We start from the raw sequence: 25,377 nt of genomic DNA, 5'->3' as shown, positions 1-25,377 counted from the left end.
TGGGCACCCAAGGTCATGTCACCAGTTCACAAGTCTTTCCTAGGACTAGCTTTACAATTTTTTCCTGCTTTTAAAATTAAACTTAAAGAGTAACTGTCATGTCAGATATTTTTTATATTGTTTGTTTGTTGTTTATTTTTCTAATAAACTTCATTAAGAAATGCAAAGAAATGCATGAGATTGAAGACAGGTCTAGCTCTCTCCTCTTTCTTTGCTTAAACAGCTCTGAGCAGTGAGTGTTAACACTTTTGATCTATCCATGGCCATAGTATACTAGGAGCATTATATTCAAACATCAAGCTAAAAGTGAACGGGTAAATCCTCACTGCTCCGAACTGTGTATGCAAAGACAGGGAGATTAGATGTAAGCTTTTAGTCAGCTCTTTGTGCACGCTGGAATATGGATCTGTATGGGAGGGAGCATTGCAGCCTGTTTGTTTCACACAATATTAAAAATTATCTCAAATGATGGTTATGCTTTACGAACAGACAGTTCACTTTGTGCTTTATGATAGGTATCGTGTTGCAAGATAATAAATGTTACTCCTTTAATCTGTTGTGTTGGTTGCTGAATAAATATAGAACAATATGCACAATGTACTTTAGTCTTTAAAGGGGTATTCCAGGAATCAGCATAATTCATACACAAATGGGTCCTTAAAATATAAGCTTACATATAATAAGTTGTTATTTAAAATTTAGCTCCCCTTAGCAGAAAAATGCTGATGACATAGACTGTAATGAAGAATTAAAATGCTACTGGCCCTTTAATCAGTCCGTTAATTTCCTCTGCGCGGTCCGTTGCAGAGCATACACAGGACAGAAGATGGCCGCTGGTCACATGTCCACATCACATGTCTTGCAGCTGCCTGGGCAGGTCATGTGATCACCACTACGTTTGTCTGTAGTCAGTTGGTTGCAGTGCATCCAGTATGACCTGTGTTGTGGTGATGGCAGTTACACATCATTACTATGGTAACAGAGCAAGAAAACCTTTTAGATCATCACTGGGAGCAGAGCATAAAAGGTAGGAGGAGTTACTGAGAACTAAAGGATCTTGGGAGTTGTAGTTTCCAGTGGCAGCCATCTTGGTGATAACTTCAGAGAGGCCATAAAATTTTGTGAATCATAAAATCAAACTATTTAATCAAGCTATTTAAGCTAATGACATTAAGTTTTGTTACATTCATTTATTTATAGCATTATGGGTTTTTGTATCAAACGTTCATATTCCCGGAATACCCCTTTAAGAATGTGTCCTTTCTATATCCATATCATGAACTATGTGGTGAATGTTGTGATCGCACACAAAATCACTGACCTGACCTCTTCTCTCAGCTGCAAGTTTAGATTCCAGCTCTCCTACCCTGCACTGCAGTATCTCCCGACGACTTTTCTCCAATTCCAGCTGCTGCCGACATGCATCCAGCTCAATGCGAAGGACAGATCCATTTTCACTCTGTGAAGTACATAACTGTTAAAGTTGTATTTGTAATTGTAAAAATGAGCTTATTACACTTCATGACATATTTGGACATGCATGACAGTGCTTTTCTACATTTTAAAAAATATGTAAGAATGTAAACCACTATAAAAAAAAACCATAACATTTTTGCAAGGAACATACCAATAGTTAGGTGGGAAGTAAAAAAGTTAATGTATGTGAAAAATGTTAGTATAAAAGCCACAACAGAGAGTTGTCTCACCTTCAGCTTTCTCATCTCTAATTCCTTGTCTGATCGCTCAACTTCCAGCTCCTTTATTGTCTCACTGCAGAGATAAGGTTGTATCCAATCATGATCAACCTACATAATCCACATAAATACAGTCTATATTTCAGCCAACAATAAATTAAGGCAGACAAGGGAGTGCTAGCATTGTACCTGGTAGATATTAATATGTTGTGCCAGCTCTTGGAATGGAGGGATGGTATTATTTCTACTTATCAAAGGCAGGCAAGTTGTAACATAACAGACTAGCAAAGCTCGGTGACATTCAACACATTGGGGGTCATTTACTAAGGGCCCGATTCGCCTTTTCCCGACGTGTTACCCGAATATTTCCGATTTGCGCCGATTTTTTTTGCGCCTGCATGCATGCGACAGAAATCGGGGGGCGTGGTCGAAAGGTAACCCAACGGATTCGGAAAAAAACGCCGCATTTTTTTAAAAAAATTGGTCGCAAGGGCCATACTCACATGCACCACGATGAAGACGATGAACTCCGGGGCACCTCGGCGGACTTCGGCGCAGCAGCGACACCTGGTGGACATCGGGCGCAGGACTTTCATGAATCGCCGGAAGACCCGAACGCTCGTCAGAGAAGCCGCCGCTGGAACGCGAATGGACCGGGTAAGTAAATGTGCCCCATTATATAGTTATAAAATCACATTGGTCCACATTTACTAAGGGCTTTGCACCAGTTTTCTGGAGGACTTTGCACATTATTTCTAGTGCAAACTGCTTGCACAAGTGTCTGCACCACAATTGGGGCGAATTCAACCCTTTGTGGCGAAGCTGCACTAGGCATCATGTGACACAATTTAGGGGGCGTTCCGTGTGCCAGATTTAAAGGAATTTAAAAGGAAACCTACCACCATGGCTCTACCTATAAATGTAGATCGGGTGGTAGGTACATCTATTGGACATGAGCATAGCCCTTTTAAAGGCTAATCCTCACATCCCCGCAATCTTTTTAAAACTTTGCAGGCTACTGAGGCGTGAAGTAGCCGGAGCTGAGGCTACACGGCCCGGCTACTCCACTTCCCAGTAGCCTCTTTAGAAAATCTGCATATTAGGGAAATTAAAGTTTTTAAATGATTGCGGGGACAAGAGGAATAGCCCTTAAAAGGGCTATCCTCACGTCCAATAGATGCACCTACCACCCAATCTACCTTTATAGGTAGATCCGTGGTGGTAGGTTTCCTTTAAGTATCACATTACCTAACCAGTTGATAAGCAAGAAGTTATTAAAAGCAAAATGTAGTATAATAACCCAGCAGCACACATTTCTGACAATGTGCTTTGTGCATGTGTGACTTACTGAGATTTCTGTAGCTCTCTATATAACTCTCTCATTTCATCAGTCTCTCCTGTACTTTCTTTCTGCGGAGACACAAATTAGAAAATATATAAAAACTAAATGTACTCAAAATAAAACCCCAAACTACAGTGGTACTATAAGGGTGTACTATAAAATTAGTTTCTCCGTACCACAAACATAACTAGTTGTGTGATAGGGTTTATTCAGTAACATTACCCAGTCCCCTGCTTCTCAGAATAGCCAAAGCAAACAATGTGTCACGGTTCCTCCGTTCGCCCCCACTCCCTCTGCAGCGGCGGACTTACCCATCCCGGTGCAGGCTTCTCGCACTGCCATGCGTGCGGCGGCTGTCGAGAACTTAAAAGGCCAGCGCAGCGCTGATTGGTGCGCTGGTTGAAAACCTCCACCTTATAATTCCAGTCCCTTCCTGTGTCCCCTGCCGGATCTTTGTGTGCCTACGCCATTGTGAAAGCTCCCCTGTGATATTCCTGTGTTCCTATGTGCTCCTGGATTCCTGTGTGTTCCTTTTTCCGTATTCCTGTGTTACCAGAGTTCCTCCGTGTTGCTGTGTTCCTGCATTTCTGTGTTCCTGTATCCCGTGTGCCTGTGTTCCCATTCCCATCTGCCTGGACCTCCCATTGCTGACCCCGGATTTGGACTTGACCTTGCATCTCTGCCACCTGCCCTGACCTTCTGCCTGGACCTGACCACGTGACTGTCTCCTGCTAAGGAACCTCGACCTCGGCTGCCACCGTGGACTAGTCACACCTTTGGAATGACCTAGTGGTACCCTGCCGCAGCATGTCCACTCCGCTTTGCGGCGGGCTCTGGCGAAGACGTCACATGCCAATTTCAGCACAGGTTTGTTGCATTATTCTTTGTTGTGCATGGATGAGTTATCTTAATATACCATCCACTTTGCTACTACAGTAACCTTTACTGTTTATCCCCTCATAAATCATGGTAGGCAAAAGACAGAAATTCAGATCTCTGGGATGTGGACCCACTATGCTACCAGACCAGTCTGATTTAGGGATAATCCCAGGGGCTAATCCAAGCGACCATAGTTGTTTTTTAACTTTTAACCCTCATAGAAGTATCTGGACTAAGCAGGAGAAGGCTGCTACTTCTTCAAGTAGAGCTAGAACAGATGGCAACTAGCCCGGGCTAATCAGAGGCAAAGGTCTGGTCAACCAGGGTTCAAAGGGACTGAACCCTGTTCAGCCGCAGTTCAGAGCATGTAGCTTCAGATCAAACTTAGTTCAAGCCAAGATCAACAGTACAAAATCCCTCACATGTTAAACATAATATCCCTTATGGCAGTGATGGCGAACCTTTTAGAGCCTGAATGCCCAAACTTCAACCAAAAGCCACTTATTTGTTGCAAAGTGCCAGCACAGCAAATTAGGCAGCAATTTGTTTCTCCTCGTTCTTTGACAACTTTCACTCGTTCAGCCTCCTAAAGACACCAACACAGTTGAAAGGAGGAGGGCAAATTCGCCTATCATTGTAGGAAGATTCTGTAGGAAGATTCTTTGAGTCCTGTCTGGTGAACTTCATGCTGGGGTGATGGCCTGGGTGCCCACAGAGAGGGCTCCAAGTGCCACCTCTGGCACCAGTGCCATAGGTTCGCCACCACTGCCTTATGAGGAGCTAGTCAGAACGAAAAGAAATTGTTCAAATGACCGTATATTTGAATTGGAGACTCAGTCCCTGTCACACAGACTTCAGAGTAGGGGGTACCAAATAGATGTCATTAAAAAAGCGGAGAAACGCATTAAGGAGGTTAATAGATCTGACCTACTCCGGAACATCAACAAAAACAAAAAGATATTCAGGGTAGTACTCAACTTACCTTTAGGACGACGTTTAGCAGACAATTCAATGTAATCAAAGGTATAGTTAGAAAAAATCTCTCCATTCTTACACAAGATCCTGAATTATATAATTTAGTAAAGGATGGAGTCAGATTTATTCCCAGAAGAGCTCCAACCCTGGGTAACCAACTCTCTCCTAGTTTGTACCAGAACAAGAATGCTAAAACTTCCCTTTGGCTTGCATATCCCGGTAACCACAAATGTGGCCACAGGATATGCAAGATGTGTTCTCACATTATACCAGGTAACAAAATTTTATCATATTCCACAGGACAACAACATACTGTCAAATCCTACATCAACTGTAACACCACATATGTGGTATATATTATTTCCTGTACATTGTGTAAGGTTCAATATGTTGGTTGCACCACGGATCCCTTGAAGATCAGGTTACGTAGGCATCTATCTGATGTCTCCAATAATGCATATAACATATCTGCAGTCTCACGACATTTCAGAGACGTACATAACAAGAACTGTCTAGGATTCAAATGGCAAGCGATCGAAAGGCTTAATTGCCCACCGAGGGGGGGAGACCACCAGAGAAAATTACTCAATAGGGAATCCTTTTGGATTTTTTCTATGGAAACAAGGATACCTAAAGGATTAAATGCTGGACAAGATATTATTCTTTGTTACTGATCTTCTATACTAGGACGTTATATAATTATATGCATAACAGTTCTCATTATCATTTGTAACTAATGCTATTTTGGATGAACCTGTACCATGTATGAATATTTATGTCTTCATAAAAAGTATTTGTATTACGCATCAATATTGTTACTGTCTTCGATAATGGTTCTCTATTTCCACACTATTACCCTGTTTAATATTGTTCATTCTATCTTGTATCTCCATAAGTTGACAACGTTTTAGCCTTAATGGGTGTGACTTACGAATGTGCCACGAACTTCTCCGATCACGTGACGGGTGTTTCCCATCAGGAGGGGGAGGTCTTCCTATGTATGGTTACTACAAATAGTTTGTCTGCTCACATTTTATGTAGACCTTGACAAAGACACTGCCGTGTCCAAATGCGTCGGTCTGTGACGCTAGCTGTACATTTTCTTATGTGGTTTTACCCCTTGGATTAATAAAGCAAGTATTTTTACTCATCGCTGTGTGCTGGACCTGAAGCTATATGTTTCGTCAAGTTTATGGCAGAAATAGAGTGGTACATCAAAGCCATGGTCAGGAATTTATGAATCAGATGCTAGCAGCACACTTGACTGTGACAGGAACTAGGAAGCTAGAAGCCTTAAAGGGGTTTTCCCACAAACACAAGTTACGTCCTATCCACAAGATAGGGCCTAACTTGCTAATCAGTGGGGATCACAGTGATGAGACCGCCACAGATCACAAAAACAAGGGGTCCCATGTACCTCCTTCGGACCCCTAGTCGCTCCATCAGAGTAATGGAGCTGACGGCCTCGCATGACCGTTCTGCTCCATTAATCTCTATGGAGCTAACGGAAATTGCAGAGCGCCGCGCTCACAGATCTCGGTCATCTCCATAGAGGCCATCTGCTCCATTATTCTGGCGGGGGGACAAGGGGTCAGACAGAGGTACGTGGGTCTCAGTGGGGCAAGATGCCTTTCATAATAATGGGTTATGATAACATAAGAAGAAGAAGTAGTTTGCTAGCAAAGGTGCTGCCCAAACAAGGTTACACAGCAGCTGGATGGGTGACCACAAATCTCTGAAAACAATCTAATATCAAAGGCAAGAATCAGGGTGACATATTTTTGGAATACCAGTGATATGTGGAGGTGTTCTAGGTGGTTGCTTTGCTCCAGTTCTTTTACTTTCTTTGTTAGCTGGTTATTCTCATCTTCTAATCTGAGAAAAAAACAAAGCTAAAACATTTTAAATTGTTTCTGCTATTAATACCATTTTGTTAGCCATCAAAATCGTTTTGATATCATTGCTACATACCTATGAAAAAGTATTTGGGCTTCTAGTAAATATTTTAATACACAGAAACTTTAAAGACACAATAGGGGAGATTTATTAAACTGTCTATGACAGAATTCAGTTTGAATGTGTACTAATAACTGTCTGCACCACATTTATAAATGGAGGTTACTGTCACTCATACCAATAGATCGACAAAACCCAACTAATAGGAGGTACAGAGTACAACTAGGCAGTCTTATACTAATACAGATTCATCACTCAGAACCAGACACTTACTGTATATACTTGTATACTAGGCAAACTGCAGGCTGGTTGGCTTTATACTACTGGGGGCTTGCTGGCTGTATACTACATGGGGGCTGGCTAGCTGTATACTACTGGTGGCGGGCTGGATGTATTCTACTAGGGGCTGGCAGACTGTATACTACATGGCGGCTGGCTGTATACTACATGGGGGCTGGATGGCTCTATACTACATGGGAGCTGGCTGGCTGTATACTACATGGGAGCTGGCTAGCTGTATACTATATGGGAGCTGGCTGGCTGTATACTACATGGGAGCTGGCTGTCTGTATACTACATGGGAGCTGGTTGGCTGTATACTACATGGGGGCTAGCTGGCTGCACAGTACATGGGAGCTGACTGGCTGTATATTACTGGGGACTGGCTGGCTGTATACTACTGGGGGCTGGCAGGATGTATACTACTGGGGGATGGCTGTATACTACATGGGGGTTGTCTGGCTGTATACTACATGGGGGCTGGCTGTGAACTACATGGGGGCTGGCTGTATACTACATGGGGTTGGCTGGCTGTATACTACATGGGGGCTGACTGGCTGTATACTACATGGGGGCTTGCTGGCTATGTAGCATTGGGGACTGACTGGCTATATACTAGAGGCTGTGACCAATGCATTTCCCTCCCTCAGCCTATACTCAAGTCAATAGGTTTTCCCAGTTTTTGGTGGTAAAATTAGGGGTCTCGGCTTATACTCGGGTTGGCTTATACTCAAGCATATACGGTATATAAATCTGGTGCAGCATAAGACTGTCTAGTCTAATTCTACCTTATCTAACCTTAAAGAGGACCTGTCACACCCGAAAACCCCCCCACCAAATTAGCCCCCCCCTCATCCTGTCCCCAGCCTCTTTATATTTATTGAATTTTTATTAAAATTGTGTTTGCATACTTCGTTTTAAACGATCCGACCTCTTATCAAATAAGAGGTCAGATCGTCATACAAGTCCCCCTAGCAGTCGGCCGTATTCATTCGGGGGCCCTGCCGACACACCCCCTCCACGCCCATGCCAGTCAGGGACCTGTAAGAATCGCCGGCAGCAGTGCATGTGTTGCGCAATTGCTGCCGGCTCTATGTGATGCAGCGCTGTGCTGACAGCAGCTGCAGAGGGGCTTATTCACAGCGCTAGTTGAATGTGAATGCGCTGCTACCGTCGATTCTTACAAGTCCCTGACTGACAGGGGCGTGGAGGGGGTGTGTTGGCCAATATAAAGGCGCTGGGGACAGGATGAGGGGGGTGTGGGGTTTTTCGGGTGTGACAGGTCCTCTTTAAAGGGAACCTGTCACCAGGAGACCCATTTTTAGCACTCCCCCAGTCCCCACAGAGCATAGTACATACGCTGCCAAAGTGTTTTTGTATTAAAAATTGGTTTTACAGAAAAAAAGATATGTTATATTGTACCTTTCATTAGCATGTGCTGTGTGACTAGGCAGTTGCCAAATGGGAGGGGCTGGAAAGGAGCATTTCCCTCCCACCCTTGAAAAACAGCTTCGCCATGTGACCTTTTCAAATATATGAAAACACCCATCACTTGACTTAGCGACGCCCCCTGCTCCTCTACAGCCAATCCCAAGTGTGGGGAGTTATTCATATATTTGAAAAGGTCACATGTTTCCCAAGGGTGGGGGGGAACTGCTTCTTTCCAGCCCCTCCCAGTGGGCAACTGCCTAGTCACACAGCAGATGCTAATGAAAGGTACACTGTAACATATCTTTTTTTCTGTAAAACCAATTTTTTATACAAAAACACTTTGGCAGTGTATGTACTATGCTCTGTGGGGACTGGGGGAGTGCTAAAAATGGGTCTCCTGGTGACAGGTTCCCTTTAAAACACTTTTCATAAATCTGCCCCATATTTTTATTCACACAATGTAAAAGGCCTAATATATAACATTTTGCTGTAAGAACAAGTCATTGGAAAATGTTGCACAATCTTTATAATGTGACAGTGTTTAGTGCCTGTTAAAAGACAAATAAGACAACACCAGCAAGTTAATAACAGTTGGCGAAATGCAAAGCAAACAATTATGTCTGCGTGCTTCAAAATGTTTGCATAGCAAAGGTTAGACTCAGCGTTTAGAATTCAATGCAATAAAGCCAGCAGCACACAACCATGGGACTCTGTGCATTATAGTGATATATGATGCATGATGTTACCCACAAAAAAGCAGCACCAAACTGGAAATTCCAGGCCAAAACACGGAGAGGCTCTGGTAACATCCAAGTGCCCTTCTGGCTCATTTTATCTTAAAGATACAAGTGATAAGGTACCTTTTTTAACATGTCCCATTTTAAAATATGAATAGTTTGCCAATCTTTGGTCACTTGGTAGGACACTCATGGCAGTGCTCATCTCATACTGAATACAACTGTCATTTTTGCGAGACACAGTGCTTTCAAGTCAATTTATTGATATTGTAATTTTTAAAATGTTAGGTCAGCAAGTTCTACTATGGACATTTTGGGGTACATTTACTAAGGGTCACGCGTTGCACTTTTGTCGGACCATGCACGTTCTTCATGGCTAAAACATCTTGCACAGGTATTTAAGTGTCTGCGCTTGGATTGTGTTGCATGCTGGCCTCCATGCGACACATATTAGGGGGCATGCCATCGGCCATATTTAACTTTCAAATTGTATTGCACGCCCTATGTTAAAAGTGCACCACAAATAAGAGAGTGAACTCTGTTGTACCAGTGCGGGGAAGCGACAGATTCATGATTTATTGCGCACATTCTTAGTGAATCCCACACGCTGCATTACTTCCAGTGAACTCGAGTGACCTTGTAAATAAATGTGCCCCTTTATCTGGTAAGTTACAACTTACATGACCACTACAAGACACTGTTTCAGGAAGCATTAATAATTGCTATAGATTTACACTGACGTGAGAAATTTTTCAGAATGTTCTATAACCAACCTGCTTATAGTTGACCTGAGTTCGCAGAGCTCTTCATTTTCTGTTTGTAACATTTCACAGTCCTGTAGTAACTCTGTGTTCTAGAAAAAGGACAGATTAGTTTGTAAAATTCAGGCAATATTAACGAAATTTATATTTTCTAAATGAACTTCTAGATTCCACAATTTCATATATGCGGATAGTGTCATTAGTTTAAAGATTAACATACTGTTATTATTTTCTTTATTTTCTAATTATTTTAGACACTGTTATTTTAAGCTCTTCTACATTTGCCTCATGTCCATTTACCTCTGATTAAGGTGAATAAAGAAATGAATAAGGTATTGCACTTTGAAGTATTTTTTTTTAAATCCCTTTAGTGCACACAAAAGCTTTGAAATAGCTTACTTTATTCAGTTATTGGGATTTATTATAGTGTTTTCTTGAAGGTACGTATTACATGTGCCCTGACTATTATTATGGCTTTCATAATAAAGACCTGGCGCAGACCTTGGAGCTCATTTACTTACCCGTCCCGTCGCGATCCCCGAGGTGCGTTTTCTGACGAGGATTCGGAGTTGCCGCGATTCACTAAGATCGCACGTCCAATTTCCTGCATCTGTTGCCTCCCCCACGGAGTTCACCTTCTTCTTCCCGGTGCATGTAAGTGCTTGGCTTGGGACACAATTTTGAATGTTAAATCCTGCGCATTGTCCGAATCTGTCGGATCGTCCAACGGCCCGCCCCCCGATTTGTGTCGCGTGAAAGCCAGCACCAATGCGCCAAAATCCAATCGCATGCGACAAAAAGCTTTTCTAAATGCGGCGCACATTGGAAATTGTCGGATATTCCAACGATAGCGCGGTCCGCAGACCTTTAGCAAAAGAGCCCCCTTCTGTGTAATCCATATTGCGGCCTATGTTATGTGCCTGTAATTGCATTGATTACCCATCTCAGTACTAGTCAAGTGACTGGTGCATAGTAGAAACCGAAATCACAGAATCAAACGTGTAAACCACCATAGCTTTTCAAGTGAAGATCTAACTCAAATTGTTCTAGAAGGTCCCCATTAAAGTGATAGCTTCAGAACCTCAATAACACTGGAAGACACTGTTTTCATTGTTTCCTTGTTTCACTTCTACATTATTTACAAGCCTGAACAAAGTCCAAATATGTTTTGAATATTTTATCACCTTATTCATAGCTTTTTGAAACTGAGCTCTTTCTTGGTCCAAAAGTTCCTCTGTATTTTTTAAGCTCACAGCTGTCTGTTGCCATCTTTCTTTCCAATACAATATAACTTGTTGCTGTTCCTGGATTTGGGATCCCAACTGTTCATGTGCTTGGTCCAAAGTCACTTCCAGGTCATGGCAACGTGCTTGAAGCCTGTCCCTTTCTTCTTGGAGCTGGGTGCAGGAAGCTCTGAAAATCAAAATCAGTACATTTGTGAATGTGAAATCCTCTCCTAGTCTAGAAGAGAAAAAAAACACAAAGATAACATCTATTTTTAAAATCTCATTAGTGTCTTCCAATATCTACACAGCCTCAAATACAATTAAAACATCTAAAAGACGTTTAAAATGAACACTTCCTTATCCAGGCCATTATTATTTCTGTAACAAATTCTATTTTTTCATCATGTATCTGACCAACTATTGTCAGCAATAGTTGGGTGTTCCTGGGCTGAGCTGAGTCAGGCTGCAACACCCCCTTCCTCCTCTGTCCTCTTTTAAACACAACCCCTGCACGCCTCCTGCAAACATCATTCATATCATTCATTTCATCATTTGTGTGAATGAGGTGTGCAGGGGTTGTGTAAACCAGAGGACATAAGGGGAAGGGGATGTTGCAGCCTGACTCAGGTCAGCTCAGGAATACCCGGCTGACACAATTCACAGGAATTGGTTCATTTTATAATTCACAGGAGCTGCTGACTTATTTCAATATCATCATGCAGAACTCATCACAGTGCATGAGGTAGGAGCTTTGGTTTAGAGGTTAGAAGTGCCTAACAGGGGTACAGATCACCAGATATATTGAATCACCTATTTACGCAAACTTCAGATAGATGCTGGAGGATCTGTGGTATGAAGGGTTCCCTAGCACACATACTATGGGAGTGCCCCCACATACAAAAATATTGGGTAGATACATTTCACTTGATATCAACCTTACTAGGTAGGACAATAAAGGGCACTCTAGCCATGGCTTTACTCTCATTAGACTTCATGGGAGTCCATATCTCCCACAGAATTTTAACATGTTATTTTAACAATGTTCAACATTGGGACAAGTATGTGATATGACAGGTGAGCTTTACACCTATAAGCAATGTACACATTTATGAGTGACATTATCAGAGAAATGGAACATTGATTGCCAAATATATCAATACTATGACTAAATGACAAATTTCTGTCCATAATATGCCAAATTTGACCATGCTGCAACATGTCACTTTGCATATCATACTAAGTCTTAAAGTTTGTGGTGACTGCGTTCACACTCATGATGCTTTTTTTTCTTTGTCTTATTGTAAAAATATACAAAATCTCAATAAAAATGTATTGTTGGAAAAAAAAAGTGCCTAACAGGTTCCCTTTAAGGCAAATATCAGTTTAATATGTTTTTAAATTTGTGGGTATATACACCTGAGTTCTTTTATATTTTCACTATCCTCTTCATTCTCTACCACAGCCATAAGTGTTTGCTTCTCCTCTAAGAGTTGCTTGCGTTCAGCTTCAAGAGCAGCTGCAAGGTTGCTGGAGATCTTGTTTTCTGCTTGCGTATGGTGTAGCTCTTCTAAGGCATTCTTAAGACTTGTCTGTATTTGACCCAACTCTGTTGTTAACTTTTCGTTAACCTGATTAAAAACAATGGCAATAAAGTATTTGAGCATCACATCTTTAAATGGTCAGATGATACTTTGTACATAGATATATCACAAGAAAACAAAATGTTAATTCTAGAGCCAATCAAAGACAACCTGCCACATCTCTGGATTTTTTAAAATCTCTTTTATGACATACTAGCATTCTTCCCTGAGATACTTCTGGGACATCTTTTTCATAGCTCTGCACTGTGCTACTTGTCTACTTTACCATTCCCCTTATCAAAAGTGGCATGGCACTATTCATGGTCACTACTTCAACCACTCTGATGTCACCTTATATTTTGAAATATGTTAGATGAACAGTTCAAAGTTATAAGAAAATATAGATGATAAAGATGGTGGTTGGGTGTTTAGTCTAGCTGACATGTCCCTTTAAAAAATGTTTTTAACCTGTTATGGAGCTTTTCTGTTATATTCAGGGTTCAATCAATATTCCCACAGTTCTTGGTGTTTTAAGAGAATTATGTAAATCCTTACTTGTTTTAGCATCACCAATTCTTCTTTCATTTGCACCTTTTCTTGGTCCTGTCGATTTGCCTGTGCTTTGGCCCCAACTAGTTCAATATGAAGGTCACTGACCTGGTCATTAAACCCTTCCCGTCCTCTCTGGGCTCTTTCCAATTCTAGAGAAAGCTCCTGGGTGCGTCGATGCAGCTCAAGCTTTTCCTGGTTAAATGTAAAGTTTTAAAAAATGTATGCAATTTTAAGTTTCATTGTATTTTATTTTCTCTGTGATCATATTTACCTTCAAATAGCGCTCTCTGTCAGTTTGAGAAACGTTTAGTCTTAAAGTTAGATCTGAGACTTTTTCCTCCAATCGTAATACTTTGGATGAAAGAAGTTCTTTCTCCTGTTGGAAGCAACACATTTTAGACATTATAACATCTAGGATATGCTGTAAAACAGGTATTATTGTGTCTGTACTCTTACCAGATTTATGTTGTTGAAGTTTAGCTGAAGGTCAGCAAGCTCATCCTGAAGGTTTTGATGAGTTCTGAGAGTTTCTGTTGCTCTCTGGTTTGCTTCATTTGTTTGACTTAGAGCCAGTTGGCTCCCCTGTGTGTGAAAGTCAGTTGTGGTATATTATTTTCACAATCCCCCCAATTTTTTTTTATTATTTGCATAAAGTGTTCACCTTGTTTTGTTATTTTTATTGTTTTGCTGACTTTAAAACAAGGCAGTAAACAAAAAAAGACAAATGATTTTACAGTACAGTAAAATACAGTGGAGGATATAAACTAAAATATGTAAATATCAGACTACATTGCACCGAATATTCTACAAAAATGGGCTAGTTTAAGACTAACTAGATCGAACTTTGCATATCCTATACGTGGACAAAGTTTTATACCATAAAATGCTGGCACACAGAGGTGCAACTTATGCCATGCCCCACTATTAAGGCTACTAAAGCGCTCCTTCTTTTCTCCCAGTGTTTCCAACAATTCAAATATCCTTGATCTCTTTGCCAATTAGTGAAAATGGTTTAGAAAATGTCTTACTACTTACACATGTTCTGATGGCATTTTTAAGTTAACTGTAAACTAATGATGATAATGTATAGTATAGTGAAAAAATAATTTAAAGGGGTATTCCCACAGAGACAAGATTTTTAAATGTAATCAAGAAAAAAAAATCTCTAATTCACTGTTATTAACAAAAATACAGTATTTCGCAGATATAATTCCAACCTATCTCTATCTGTCCTGATGTTTAGATTTTGGTTGTCTCTGGATATGACCATAAACTCTTGACTATTGCCGGGCAGATTCCTCTGGCATTAATAGCTTCACTTGTACTGCAGGGGGAAGGGCAGGATGCAGAGGACACTAAAGACAGAGGGGCTTCCTGCCCAGCCGGAAACAGCAGCTCTTGGAGAAGCTCTGGATCCAAGGGGAGGGGGCATAGCAGTGGTGACTGTGTGTTATATAGGTAAGGTAGCAGAGCTAAATGTGTCATTGTATCTTATATCCATCTCATGACTGTCTGTTTCATATGTCTTTTTCTATATGTCGGATATTAGTAGAATCTTTAGAAGCTAAATGAAAGTGTAGCTAAACCCTATGCTCTGAGAATCTAAGCACATTGTCAATACACAGCAACTCATAACACAGATGAATCATGAATTGCTTGCTAATGCCCACCCACACTGCTGAATCTTACTCTCACCATAATTGGTCAGTTATGAGTGATAGGAGCAAAAACAGCAATAAAACTGATTTAATTGCAAAGTAAGGGGTTAAAAGTTATCTTTATTGTATAAACATAACTACAGGATTAAAATTTGAAAAGTTTCTTTCATGGGAAACCCCTTTAAGGCTTTGTGTAAACAGCACAATTTATCAGCAGTATATAACAGAAAAGGTTTCCCAACCTGCAATGGAAAACTCCAATATTTGCCACTATTTAGGCATACAGTGGAAAGCCATCACCAAGATTCCTGACTTAAAAAATTTAAAATTTAAGTAATACCAGTAAATGCTATTGTTTAAGTGGCCGCTGGCAATTTCCTGAACAATTGCTAAAATTTATGGTGAAGCATAACCACGATGTAATCAGGTTTTTAAACAAACATTCAAAACTTGATTTCCTGTGATTACCTCTTGCAATTTCCTTAGCTCCTCCACAGCTTGATTCTTTTCTGCTTCAAGGATTTTTACCCGATTTCGGAAGTATACAAGATTTTCTCTGGCTGTCTTCAATTCCCGATTTACCTCATCATTACCCTGTCAAAGATGAAAAATCTTAAAGAAGACCTGTCACCCTCCCCCCCCCCCCCAAATGTGCCCCACATAACCTGCTCCCTATAACATCCCTATAGCATCGCGGAGAGCCGGCAGCAATTATGCAATAAATGCTGCCGGCTTCTCCTATAGGTCCTAGGTGACAGGGGGCGTGCTGGGGGAGTGTCGGCTGGAACCCTTATGAATAACGCCGACTGCAGCCCACCAGATATGAGGATCCAACCTCTTATTTTGTAAGAGGTCGGATCTGTTTAAACCACATTTTTGACCATAGATTTAAAAAAAATTGCTGGGGAGAAAGGGGCTAGGGAGAGGGTTATGGGGGGCCCATTTGGTTGGGGGCTATTTCAGGGTGACAGGTCCTCTTTAAAGCATTAAACGGGGTTGCATCAGGGTTACAAGTTATCACCCTGATGCAACCGCAGTGTAATGGAAAACCCAGGTGTGAACTGGGTCTTTCAAGTTATCACCAATCCAGAACATTGATAATTGATCTATAGGGGGTCAAACAACTCTGTCCTATTAATAATCACAATATGTCAGAAGATCAGAGTCTGATCTTCGCCTTATGCCATCTCAAATGAATTTATTTGACGGAAATTGCTGAGCAATGTAGGCTGTTCTCTGTTTCATGGACCGGCAGCAAGTTTGGGTGATCTATTGATCTTTTCACACAGAAGAGATAGCATCCCTATCCTAGTGATCAATAGTAGTCCATCCATTAGCATAATAACTATAAAGGCAATCCCCGATTTAAAGACATCCGACTTACAGATGCCCCCTAATTACAGACGAACCTCTCTGCCCACTGTGACCTCTGGTGACGCTTTCTGGATGCTTTATTTAAGTCCCAGGCTGCAATTGATCAGCTGTAAGGTGTCTGTAATGAAGCTTTATTGATAATTCTTTTGACAGCAGAAAATTCTTCTGGATTTACAACTATAAAATATACGTATTCCAACTTACATACAAATTAAACGTAAGTAAAAACTATCTTGTACACAACCAGGGGACTGTCTGTACAAAGAATGAAATTAAGATTTCAGAACTCTCACTATGATAGCAATGAGATAGCAATTTTTGTAGTACTTCAGCCTGTGGCTTTCCTTGTTTACAAGCCCATCTAATTTTTCGCCACACATTTATAAAATATCTAAAGATGTCATATTATAAAAATGTATTTACCACTGATATTTTTTGGTTCATCAGTTCATTTGTATAGTTGAAATTCTCCAAGCTAGATTTGGCCAACATCACTTCCATCTCCAGGTTTATAATCCTGTTAAATAAAATTCTAAATTTGACATTTTTATGTTACAATTTTTTTCTATTACTATGTCAAGTACAATTATGGACTACAATACTTGTGTCTCCACTTGTATCTAGTGTTATCTCCACAGGCACTGATCCAGTACAAGGAATTGGTGTCAGCATTCTTCCATAATGCATAAAGGGTCCAGATCTAGTTTTATAACCTCAACTTGTTCAACATTAAACTTGCATACTGAATGCAATAGTTTAAATAAAATAGCCCTCTAGCCAATAGTTCATAATTATACATGATGTTTGCGGCAGGGGTCGCTAACACTACTACTATTCTAGTACCGCAATATTAAAAAAATTGTAAATTATTTATTTCACTAATTAATAACCTAATCTATTAAGGACTGTAGTGGCTCAAGGCTTTATTTAGCTATCTGTAACAGAAGTACCCTGCCACCATCTTTTTTCCTGATTAGGTTTTAGATTGTACTGCCCCTACATCACCTATAACAGTGGTGGCAAACCTATGGCACTGGTGCCAGAGGTGGCACTCGGAGCACTCCTTCTGGGCACCCAGGCCATCACCCCCAAAACAGAGTTTCCAGACAGGACTCAAAACCACCTCCTGCAGTCCACACAGGATGTGCTGTGATCAGTGCTCTTTTAAAGCTACACATCCTTAGCTGCCTGGGACTACAAGAGCAGCATGGAGGTGCAGACAAGGCTGCGTTATTGTTGGAGCTCCTGCTCTGGGCCTGTTCTTCCTGTTCAGGGGACCCTGGTAGCTACAATGATAGTCAGAATTTCTCCTCTTTCTCTTAATTGTATTGGTGTCCTCAGGATGCAAATACAATTAAAAGCCGTTGCAAAACAGGTAGCAACATGTCACTTCTTAAATTGCCATGTTGGCACTTTGCATTTAAATAAGTGGGTTTGATTGTAGTTTGGGCACTCGGTCCCTAAAAGGTTTGCCATCACTGACCTATAACAATAACCACATCTTATACAATACACTTTACAGACTAGTATAAACCCAAATAAAGGTTTAAAGGGTCAGTATGTTTTCTGTTATATTAGTATTCCAAATAAATCCATGCATGGTTTTGGCACAAACAAAAACATTAAAAGTTGCAATATAGTTTTTTCAAAAAGTGCTGTGTGTGAAACCACCGTCTTGAGAATGTCCGTAGAGAGTGTGGTGACAAGAACAAAGTCTATACCATGCCCCCAATAATAATGTATTATTTGTAGTAGTTCTTCCTTTAGAAGGGAAAGAGACACAAAATGGGGGTCATTTACTAAGGGCCCGAATCGCGTTTTTCCCACGGGTTATCCGAATATTTCCGATTTGCGCCGATTTTCCCTGAATTGCCCCGGGATTTTGGCACACGCGATCGGATTGTGGCGCATCGGCGCCAGCATGCACGCCACGGAAATCGGGGGGGCACGGCCATAAAAACCCAACGGATTCAGAAAAACCGCCGCATTTTTTTAAAAAAAAGTGTCGCTTGACACGTAGGACGGTGAAGTTCAGTGCACTCCGATGGACTTCAGCGCAGCAGCGACACCTAGTGGACATCAGGGGAACTACCTTAGTGAATCCCGGACGGACCCGAATCCTCCGCAGAGAAAGCGCAGCTGGATCGCAAATGGATGGGTAAGTAAATCTGCCCCATTATGCACCCCATAATGCTCCTGGGCTCTGATGCGATCTCACTCTCTTTCAGTTTCGTCCCTGCACAGGGCATGAGCTTAGAACTTGGAGGACGGTAATTCTGTTTTTTGGCCTTTTTAGCAATGCTCCATACTTTATAAAATATTTTCCTGTAATTTTCAATTTCCACATATCAATACATAATTTCCAATTACTATATAATTTATTTATTAATTTAAATTTATATATCATTATTCCCTATAGTGATTATGATTGTCTGAGGATTAATAATGAATAAGTAAAGGAAGACTCGCCTGTCTTGTAGTTCTCCACGTTGTTTCTTGTCCTCAAAACGAGACACTTCCAGCCAACCTTTTTCTTTCTCTAACTCGGATATTGAGGACTCTAGTTGCTAAACAATACATTGAAATACATGAAAATACTGGCTATATTGTAATCAACTTCTACTTTTCTAGCAAAAACTAGATTATAACATTTTGTGGCCAGTATATTTAAAGGTATATAAAAAAAACTGCATTTGTAAACTGTTTGTAAACAATTAATGTATAACTAAAAATACTGTTTCCAGTCATGGAAACATAAAAAACATGAAAACATGTATGACATCTTACTTTCTGCTTTACAGCAAGTAGCTCAGTTTTGGCTCTGCTCATTTCTAGCTCTTTGTCCCGTTTTTTTAGCTCCTCTGATTGCTCCTCCAGTTTTGATTGAGCCTCTCTTAGGCACTGGACAAGATCGGAACGCTTCTGGGCACTTTCAGACAGAGATGCTCTCAGGTCTATTTCAGATCCACTCCAGCCCCTACGGCTCAATGGCGCTTCCATGCCACATTCCTCGGGGGACCAAGTGGAGAGACGAGATACAGAACTTCGCCTTGATAATGATGGGCTGGATACATTCCTAGTATACTCTGAGCTAACTGGTTGTTTACTATAATTAAATAAAGAAATAAATAATTTAAGAAGTATTAAGATGGTCAAAAAAATGTAAATTTATTATTAGAAAAGTATAATAATAATGCAAACATATAACTGTAGTTTAAGACTGTATTGGGATGTACTCATGTACAATCAGTTTTTTACATCGTCCATAACGCACACATATAAATACATGCCTACAAATAATATAAAGAGCAATTATATGCACAATGTGCATGGTTTTCACCCAGTATCACTATTCACTGCCTCCCATAAGGCTCCATTGTCAGTGCCCTGCACTAGTGTGCACTGTTCTAGTGTGTGCGCCGCATTGGCACACACTATGATGTCAGCGAGCCACTGACGTCACACCTCGAGCAACGGCACCGCATGGAGAGAGGGAGCTGGAGCTGGAGTTATTCTTTTGTATGTTCAACCTATTCTGATGCCAATACCTTTTTTATACTGTTGAAGGTATAATTTTTTTGTAGGTCGAGCTAATGTTTTCTTTGATACCATTTTTGGGGACTGTATGAACTTTTGATCACTTTTTGTGTTGCAGGGTGGCAATAAGGTGACAATTCTGAGATAATGGTTTCTATATTTTACTGTTTTTGGATTGTTTTGGTAGACCCCCTTGGATTCAAGCATCCGATCAGTCATACCATATAATAAAATACAACTGTAGGATCACATCTAGGGTTTTTATATTTATAAATGTATCTCAGAATAATAACTAGAAAGTAGACTTTTCATACTGGGACAATCTGGGTACACAGTGGTACGTGCCTATGGCTTTGTCACTATGTGCCCCCACAGCCCCACATCCTATTCCCTGTGTTCTGGTCAATAATTCTGTTGGAAAATCTCAACTGTGATCAGCCGAATATACAAAGATATAACATGAGTGGCAGATTTAAAAAGAAAAGCATTGCATACACATAACCTGATAGACTATGATCTATTAGCATTAGTTGGTCTGGTGATGGATTCAGTGCAGCAAAATGGTTTTAGTTTACAATGGAAACCCCAATACAAATGTAAACAGTAAAGAGATTTGTCACCTCCGTGTTAACTAAGACAAACAAGTCTTAAAAAGTAGTAAAAGAAACCAGACAATGTTGTGATAAATTCCTGAGTGTTACTTTGTTTTTTTGAAAGAACCATTTTGTTAAAAATCTGTATTTGAACTTAACCTGAGCAAGTTTGAGTCAACACAAATTGGAGTATTTCAGGCCAACACTCCTCACCTTTCAGAAATTCACTACATTCAAATGAGGAGGTAAACAAACAGCTTTTGAAACCTTCAGTGGTATAATCTTCCTATTTATAAAACTTTTCTTTATTTAATAGGGCTCTGAGAGTTCACATCATTCCTACCTATAGCAATCTAGTGTATGGATCCCTCGGAGAGGACTCACAGATCTAGATCTGTCTGTTTGCCATGGACTGGGTGGGCGCCGGCTGTACTCTTTGCTGTGACCCATCCAGTTATCTGATTCCAATTGTCCTGCAGCCTTTATGAGGAGAAAACGTTAACAGAACATGATTTAATCATCTGGGAATGTACAGCACAACAAATAAGTATGTACTTACTAAAAGAGTTACTAATGCTTTTATATACTAATACTGTACTGTATAATTCAATGGATAAATATTCTACATATTTACTGAGATGGAAACTCCATACACTATTGTTTTTTTTCTAGGTATGGCAGATCAATATCTATATCCCAATGCTTGACGACCCCTTTAATGCATATAAATCCTTGTTGATGACCAAAATATTGATGTGCTGCATACTCCTTTTAAATTCACAGATGTAACTTGGTCACCAGAAGTAATACAAATGGCAGGACCCCAACCAGGTAACAGTAAAATAATATTCTCTAAAAATTTTACCTCAATGTTTCTCTCCAGCTCAGATAGACCATAAAGTCTTGGTGATTCCCTTCCATGTCTATTACTCCCTAAGTCTTTAGAGTTCCAGCGTGGAGACCTCCTGCCTGCATCCACATGGTGTTGATAGCTGTCACCAAGGCCATAACGGGAGGGTAGGCTGACATATCCATTAGATAGCCGATAAGACATTTGTGCAGCAAAAAAGGTTTGGAGAGTATTATTAAAAAGTTTAAGCTTAAGATACTTTAGTCATAGACATTGTGGTTCTGGGTAGTAATTTGAAGTTTTCATTCTGTAAAACAAAAATATATGGCTGCATGACTACCTCTGTATGCTCCTGAGATGGAGAGAGATTAGTATTCAGCCCAAAATGCATTCAGTGCAAAATGGATGGACAAATATTATGATACCACATTAGACAGATGTCAAATACAGAGTATTTTATTTTAGTTATATGTAACTTTATTTTAGTTATATGTAAGTAAACTGCAGAGGCTACTGGGGTGTGGAGTAGCCTTAGGTTAGTGCATGCCCCAATAGCCTCTGCAGTTAATATACATATTACTAAATTACATTTTTAAAAAGTAAGGTTAGGTTCCAGGATTATTAAATTACAGATTAGGACAGAGGGAGGGAGGAAACCTAGTAAATTCCTCATAGTAGGTTTCCTTTAAATAAACAAACACTGGTCATGTGAGAAATGCTTTTTATATTTTTTCCACCCATTTTATTCTACTGGAAAGCCTGCAAAATTGACGTTTATATCCAATGATTTGGAAGAAATCAGAGCAATATTATTAATTTATCTCACCATGGTTTCAGGCAGTAAACTGAAGCTATTTAGGAGAGAACACACTTGTTTTGGGGTATTCCCTTCTTATGGTGCTGTAACATGATGAATGGGGATCTATTATAATAGTAAATGCCTAGTGAGATACATCAGCATTCACCAATGCACAGGATATACAGACACATACACATGTCCAACATAAAAACATGTTGACATTGTCCTAGATATGATGCTAAGCATAAAAATAAACAAATAATTTCACGTACGTTTTCTTTATGGATAGCCAAGGCATTTGCTGGTTACATGTGGCATATGGCCAAGAAAGCTCCATGGGCCCTCATTTAACTGGCAGAGCGTAGTAAGAGTAGTATGAGGACCTCAGTTGATATGGCACATATCTATTTTGTTTTGTTTTCTGTTTTTTTATACATTGGCATGCAGATAAAAATGTTTACTGTGTGGTTCACATTTTTTACCTGGGAACCTATGGATGTGGTATGCAACTATATGCCCTTGGCATTGCTCAATAAATTGTCTTCCGATTTACATCGCCAGCACAATATGAATGTAACTTTAGGCACATAAAAAGGTTGCCCATAATGTTGACAATAGGATAGTCTATCATTAGGATGTCACAGGTCCAAAAAGTATTTCAGGAAAAACCTTAACTGACAGCACTCTGGTTTTATAGATAACCAAAGCCATAGGTCACAGGTATAGATCCAAAAATTACTCAGAATGAATGTCCAGATTTTAGATATTGATGATCTGTCCTTAGAATTTCACAAGTGTATTCAGGAAAAACCTGCTTTTATGTATGTTAATTTAATCATCTTGTCTAGATTGTGATCTGACCCAGGGAATTATTTCATCTTGCATCTTATTTCAAATTGCATATGGTAATACTTTGACTATGCAATAACCAGCTTCCCAGACACTTAAACAAGTGGCAAAATGTTTCATATCTGAAGTTGTTTTATTAGTAAGTTTATGCAGATAAATCGTACTTCTCTTGGTCACTAAAGGCATTCAGCAATTATGGGCTATTTTCTCAATTGAAATGATAGAAATTGTTGATTTCTCCAAACATAGAGACATATAAGGGATGCAAGCAAATAAAGCTAAACAAGCAATATCCCCACTCACATATACAGAGTAGATGGGAAATCTGTGATATAGCTGAACAGTACACTACAAATTTAACATTAACAAAGAATATGTCACATGTATATATGTAATATAAAACCTATGACAATTTAATATGTGACTTACCTACAGTGCATGTGCCACTGGAAATTTTCTTCTACTTGTACCAGTCTGCATAGATGTAAAAACACTGAAAAGAAGAGAAAGCTTGGAGTCGCTTCTATGGTTACAGAAAGCAACAAGTGTTGAGCTGCTCCCTTTTTTGATTAACCAGTTCAGATTGTGAAACCAGGCAACTGTCACCAGTGGCTGTGGACACACTCCCCACCCTCCGCTCAGCACTTAGCAGGACACTGCACGCTTCACCTCTCACAATACAGATTTCTGTAGTCTTACAAGGAAGAAAATTGAGATGTTTATCTCATTTGATAATACAGGTTACATTTCTACCAATGTAAAGAAGAGTACATAAAAGTTATATACAATCTCTATAGGCGGTTTTATTATAAAGGGCTTAAAATAAAGTGTCTAATTTTTCTAAGAACTGCAGCGGACCTTGGTCATTACTCCAAATGCAAATCAAGAGCTTGTCTTGATCACCAATGCTTTTATTTATAAGCAAATTACATGTTTGTTCCCAATCATGTTTGGTGTACATCTAAACGTGTCTGAGATCGAGACAAGCGCCTTCCTGCTTTGATGGAATTTCTAAACGCAATTCAAACTTGGCATGTAAATGCAGCAATTCTGAAACAATTGTGTGAAAGGGCCTTTTGCTGATGTTATCACACTGCAGCAGTTTAGATGGTTAAAATTGGTGATGGTTAAAACTCCAATAACTAACTTAATCCCTTTCAAAATATTAGAGAAAAATATCACCTCCCCAGTAAAGGATACAAATTAATACTTCTATTAGACAATGAAGCTAAACTATTATTTCAGTTAAAAATCTGTTAAAACATCCAAATGTGTTAATCACCAGGAGACGGCAAGGAAATTACTGTACAGGTGGTACTTAACACCGTATAGATTGGCAAAAATGTACCCAAATTTGTCTAACTTATGTTGGAGATGCAATAAAGAAATAGGTTCTCTATTACATATTTTTTGGCATTGTAAAAGTGTCCAAGATTTGTGGAACTCACTTTGCTCAAAACTAAGAGCTGTCATTCCATATCCAATTCCCAGGGATCCAGGCATTTCCTTGCTGTCTCTGGGTATGGAAAATATTCCATTTACTCACGCAACAATCATCTTTCATTGCCTAAACACGACCAGAAATTTAATAGCTAAAAACTGGAAATCATTTCCTCTTCCCTCAATACAAGAAATTTTTTGTACAGTAAATAATAATTATAAAATGGAGTTACCGGTACTTATTGCGAAAACTAAAGGCCAACAAAACTCTTGTGAGAAACAGTGGGCAGCTTAGAATGATTAATTGTCTGCCCATCCATTATGACAAAAACTATACGGGCTACTGAAAGTCTAGTAGTGATATATCTTAGATTATTACAGGCAGTCCCCGGGTTACATCCAAGATAGGGTCTGTAGGTTTGTTCTTAAGTTGAATTTGTATGTAAGTCAGAACTGTATATTTTATCATTGTAATCACAGCCAGAACTTTTTTGGTCTCTGTGACAATTGGATTTTAAAAATGTTGGGTTGTCATAAGAATCAGGCTTAATAATAAATCTTCATTACAGACACCTGTGATAACTGTTATAACTGTTTATTGTAGCCTAGGACTAAAGTACAATAAATTACCAATATTCAGAGGTCCGTTTGTAACTAGGGGTCGTATGTAAGTCGAGTGTTCTTAAGTAGGGGACCGCCTGTATAACATTTGGAGGAATTTCAATGGTCACTGTTATATGTTCTATGTTTTTATGTTATCTACTTTCTATTATGACATGTACTGCTTGATAAACATTTGTACCTTGGAAATTTGTCAATTTAAGCTACCTTTTGTAATCATTGTAATACATGCATTGAACTACTT

The 25,377-nt window shown here is 39.8% G+C and overlaps 1 protein-coding gene and 1 long non-coding RNA gene across 6 annotated transcripts in view; one reads left to right on the top strand and one right to left on the bottom strand.

Annotated features, from left to right (window-relative positions):
• The window catches only part of LOC140127337 (uncharacterized), a 48,829-nt gene extending 25,170 nt beyond the window's left edge, over positions 1–23,659 (bottom strand). For 2 of the 5 annotated variants that reach the window (XM_072147910.1, XM_072147914.1), the window contains exons 1-17: positions 23,502–23,659; positions 21,440–21,731; positions 20,918–21,054; positions 19,232–19,550; positions 18,914–19,011; positions 16,868–16,961; positions 15,539–15,664; positions 13,869–13,994; positions 13,684–13,788; positions 13,416–13,604; positions 12,697–12,908; positions 11,239–11,467; positions 10,067–10,146; positions 6,681–6,765; positions 3,043–3,104; positions 1,707–1,770; positions 1,322–1,459 (exon numbers count right to left, since the gene is read on the bottom strand). In XM_072147910.1, coding sequence (XP_072004011.1) covers positions 1,322–1,459; positions 1,707–1,770; positions 3,043–3,104; positions 6,681–6,765; positions 10,067–10,146; positions 11,239–11,467; positions 12,697–12,908; positions 13,416–13,604; positions 13,684–13,788; positions 13,869–13,994; positions 15,539–15,664; positions 16,868–16,961; positions 18,914–19,011; positions 19,232–19,550; positions 20,918–21,054; positions 21,440–21,628 — 2,253 coding nt within the window. In that variant the 5' untranslated portion in view covers positions 21,629–21,731; positions 23,502–23,659. The remainder of the gene's footprint in view (positions 1–1,321; positions 1,460–1,706; positions 1,771–3,042; positions 3,105–6,680; positions 6,766–10,066; positions 10,147–11,238; positions 11,468–12,696; positions 12,909–13,415; positions 13,605–13,683; positions 13,789–13,868; positions 13,995–15,538; positions 15,665–16,867; positions 16,962–18,913; positions 19,012–19,231; positions 19,551–20,917; positions 21,055–21,439; positions 21,732–23,501) is intronic. The other 3 variants (XM_072147912.1, XM_072147911.1, XM_072147913.1) reach the window with 3 other exon arrangements.
• LOC140127338 (uncharacterized) lies at positions 887–14,852 on the top strand. Its single transcript, XR_011854974.1, has 3 exons — positions 887–1,027; positions 1,339–1,466; positions 14,743–14,852. It is a non-coding gene; the product is annotated as an uncharacterized lncRNA (long non-coding RNA).
• Positions 23,660–25,377: the final 1,718 nt, after the last annotated feature.

This window comes from Engystomops pustulosus, chromosome 4 (assembly GCF_040894005.1).
Source record: "Engystomops pustulosus chromosome 4, aEngPut4.maternal, whole genome shotgun sequence".
In the NCBI taxonomy this organism is placed as follows: Eukaryota; Metazoa; Chordata; class Amphibia; order Anura; family Leptodactylidae; genus Engystomops; species Engystomops pustulosus.
Note: the sequence above shows the minus strand (reverse complement) of the source record. Positions and strands in the feature narration are given on the sequence as shown.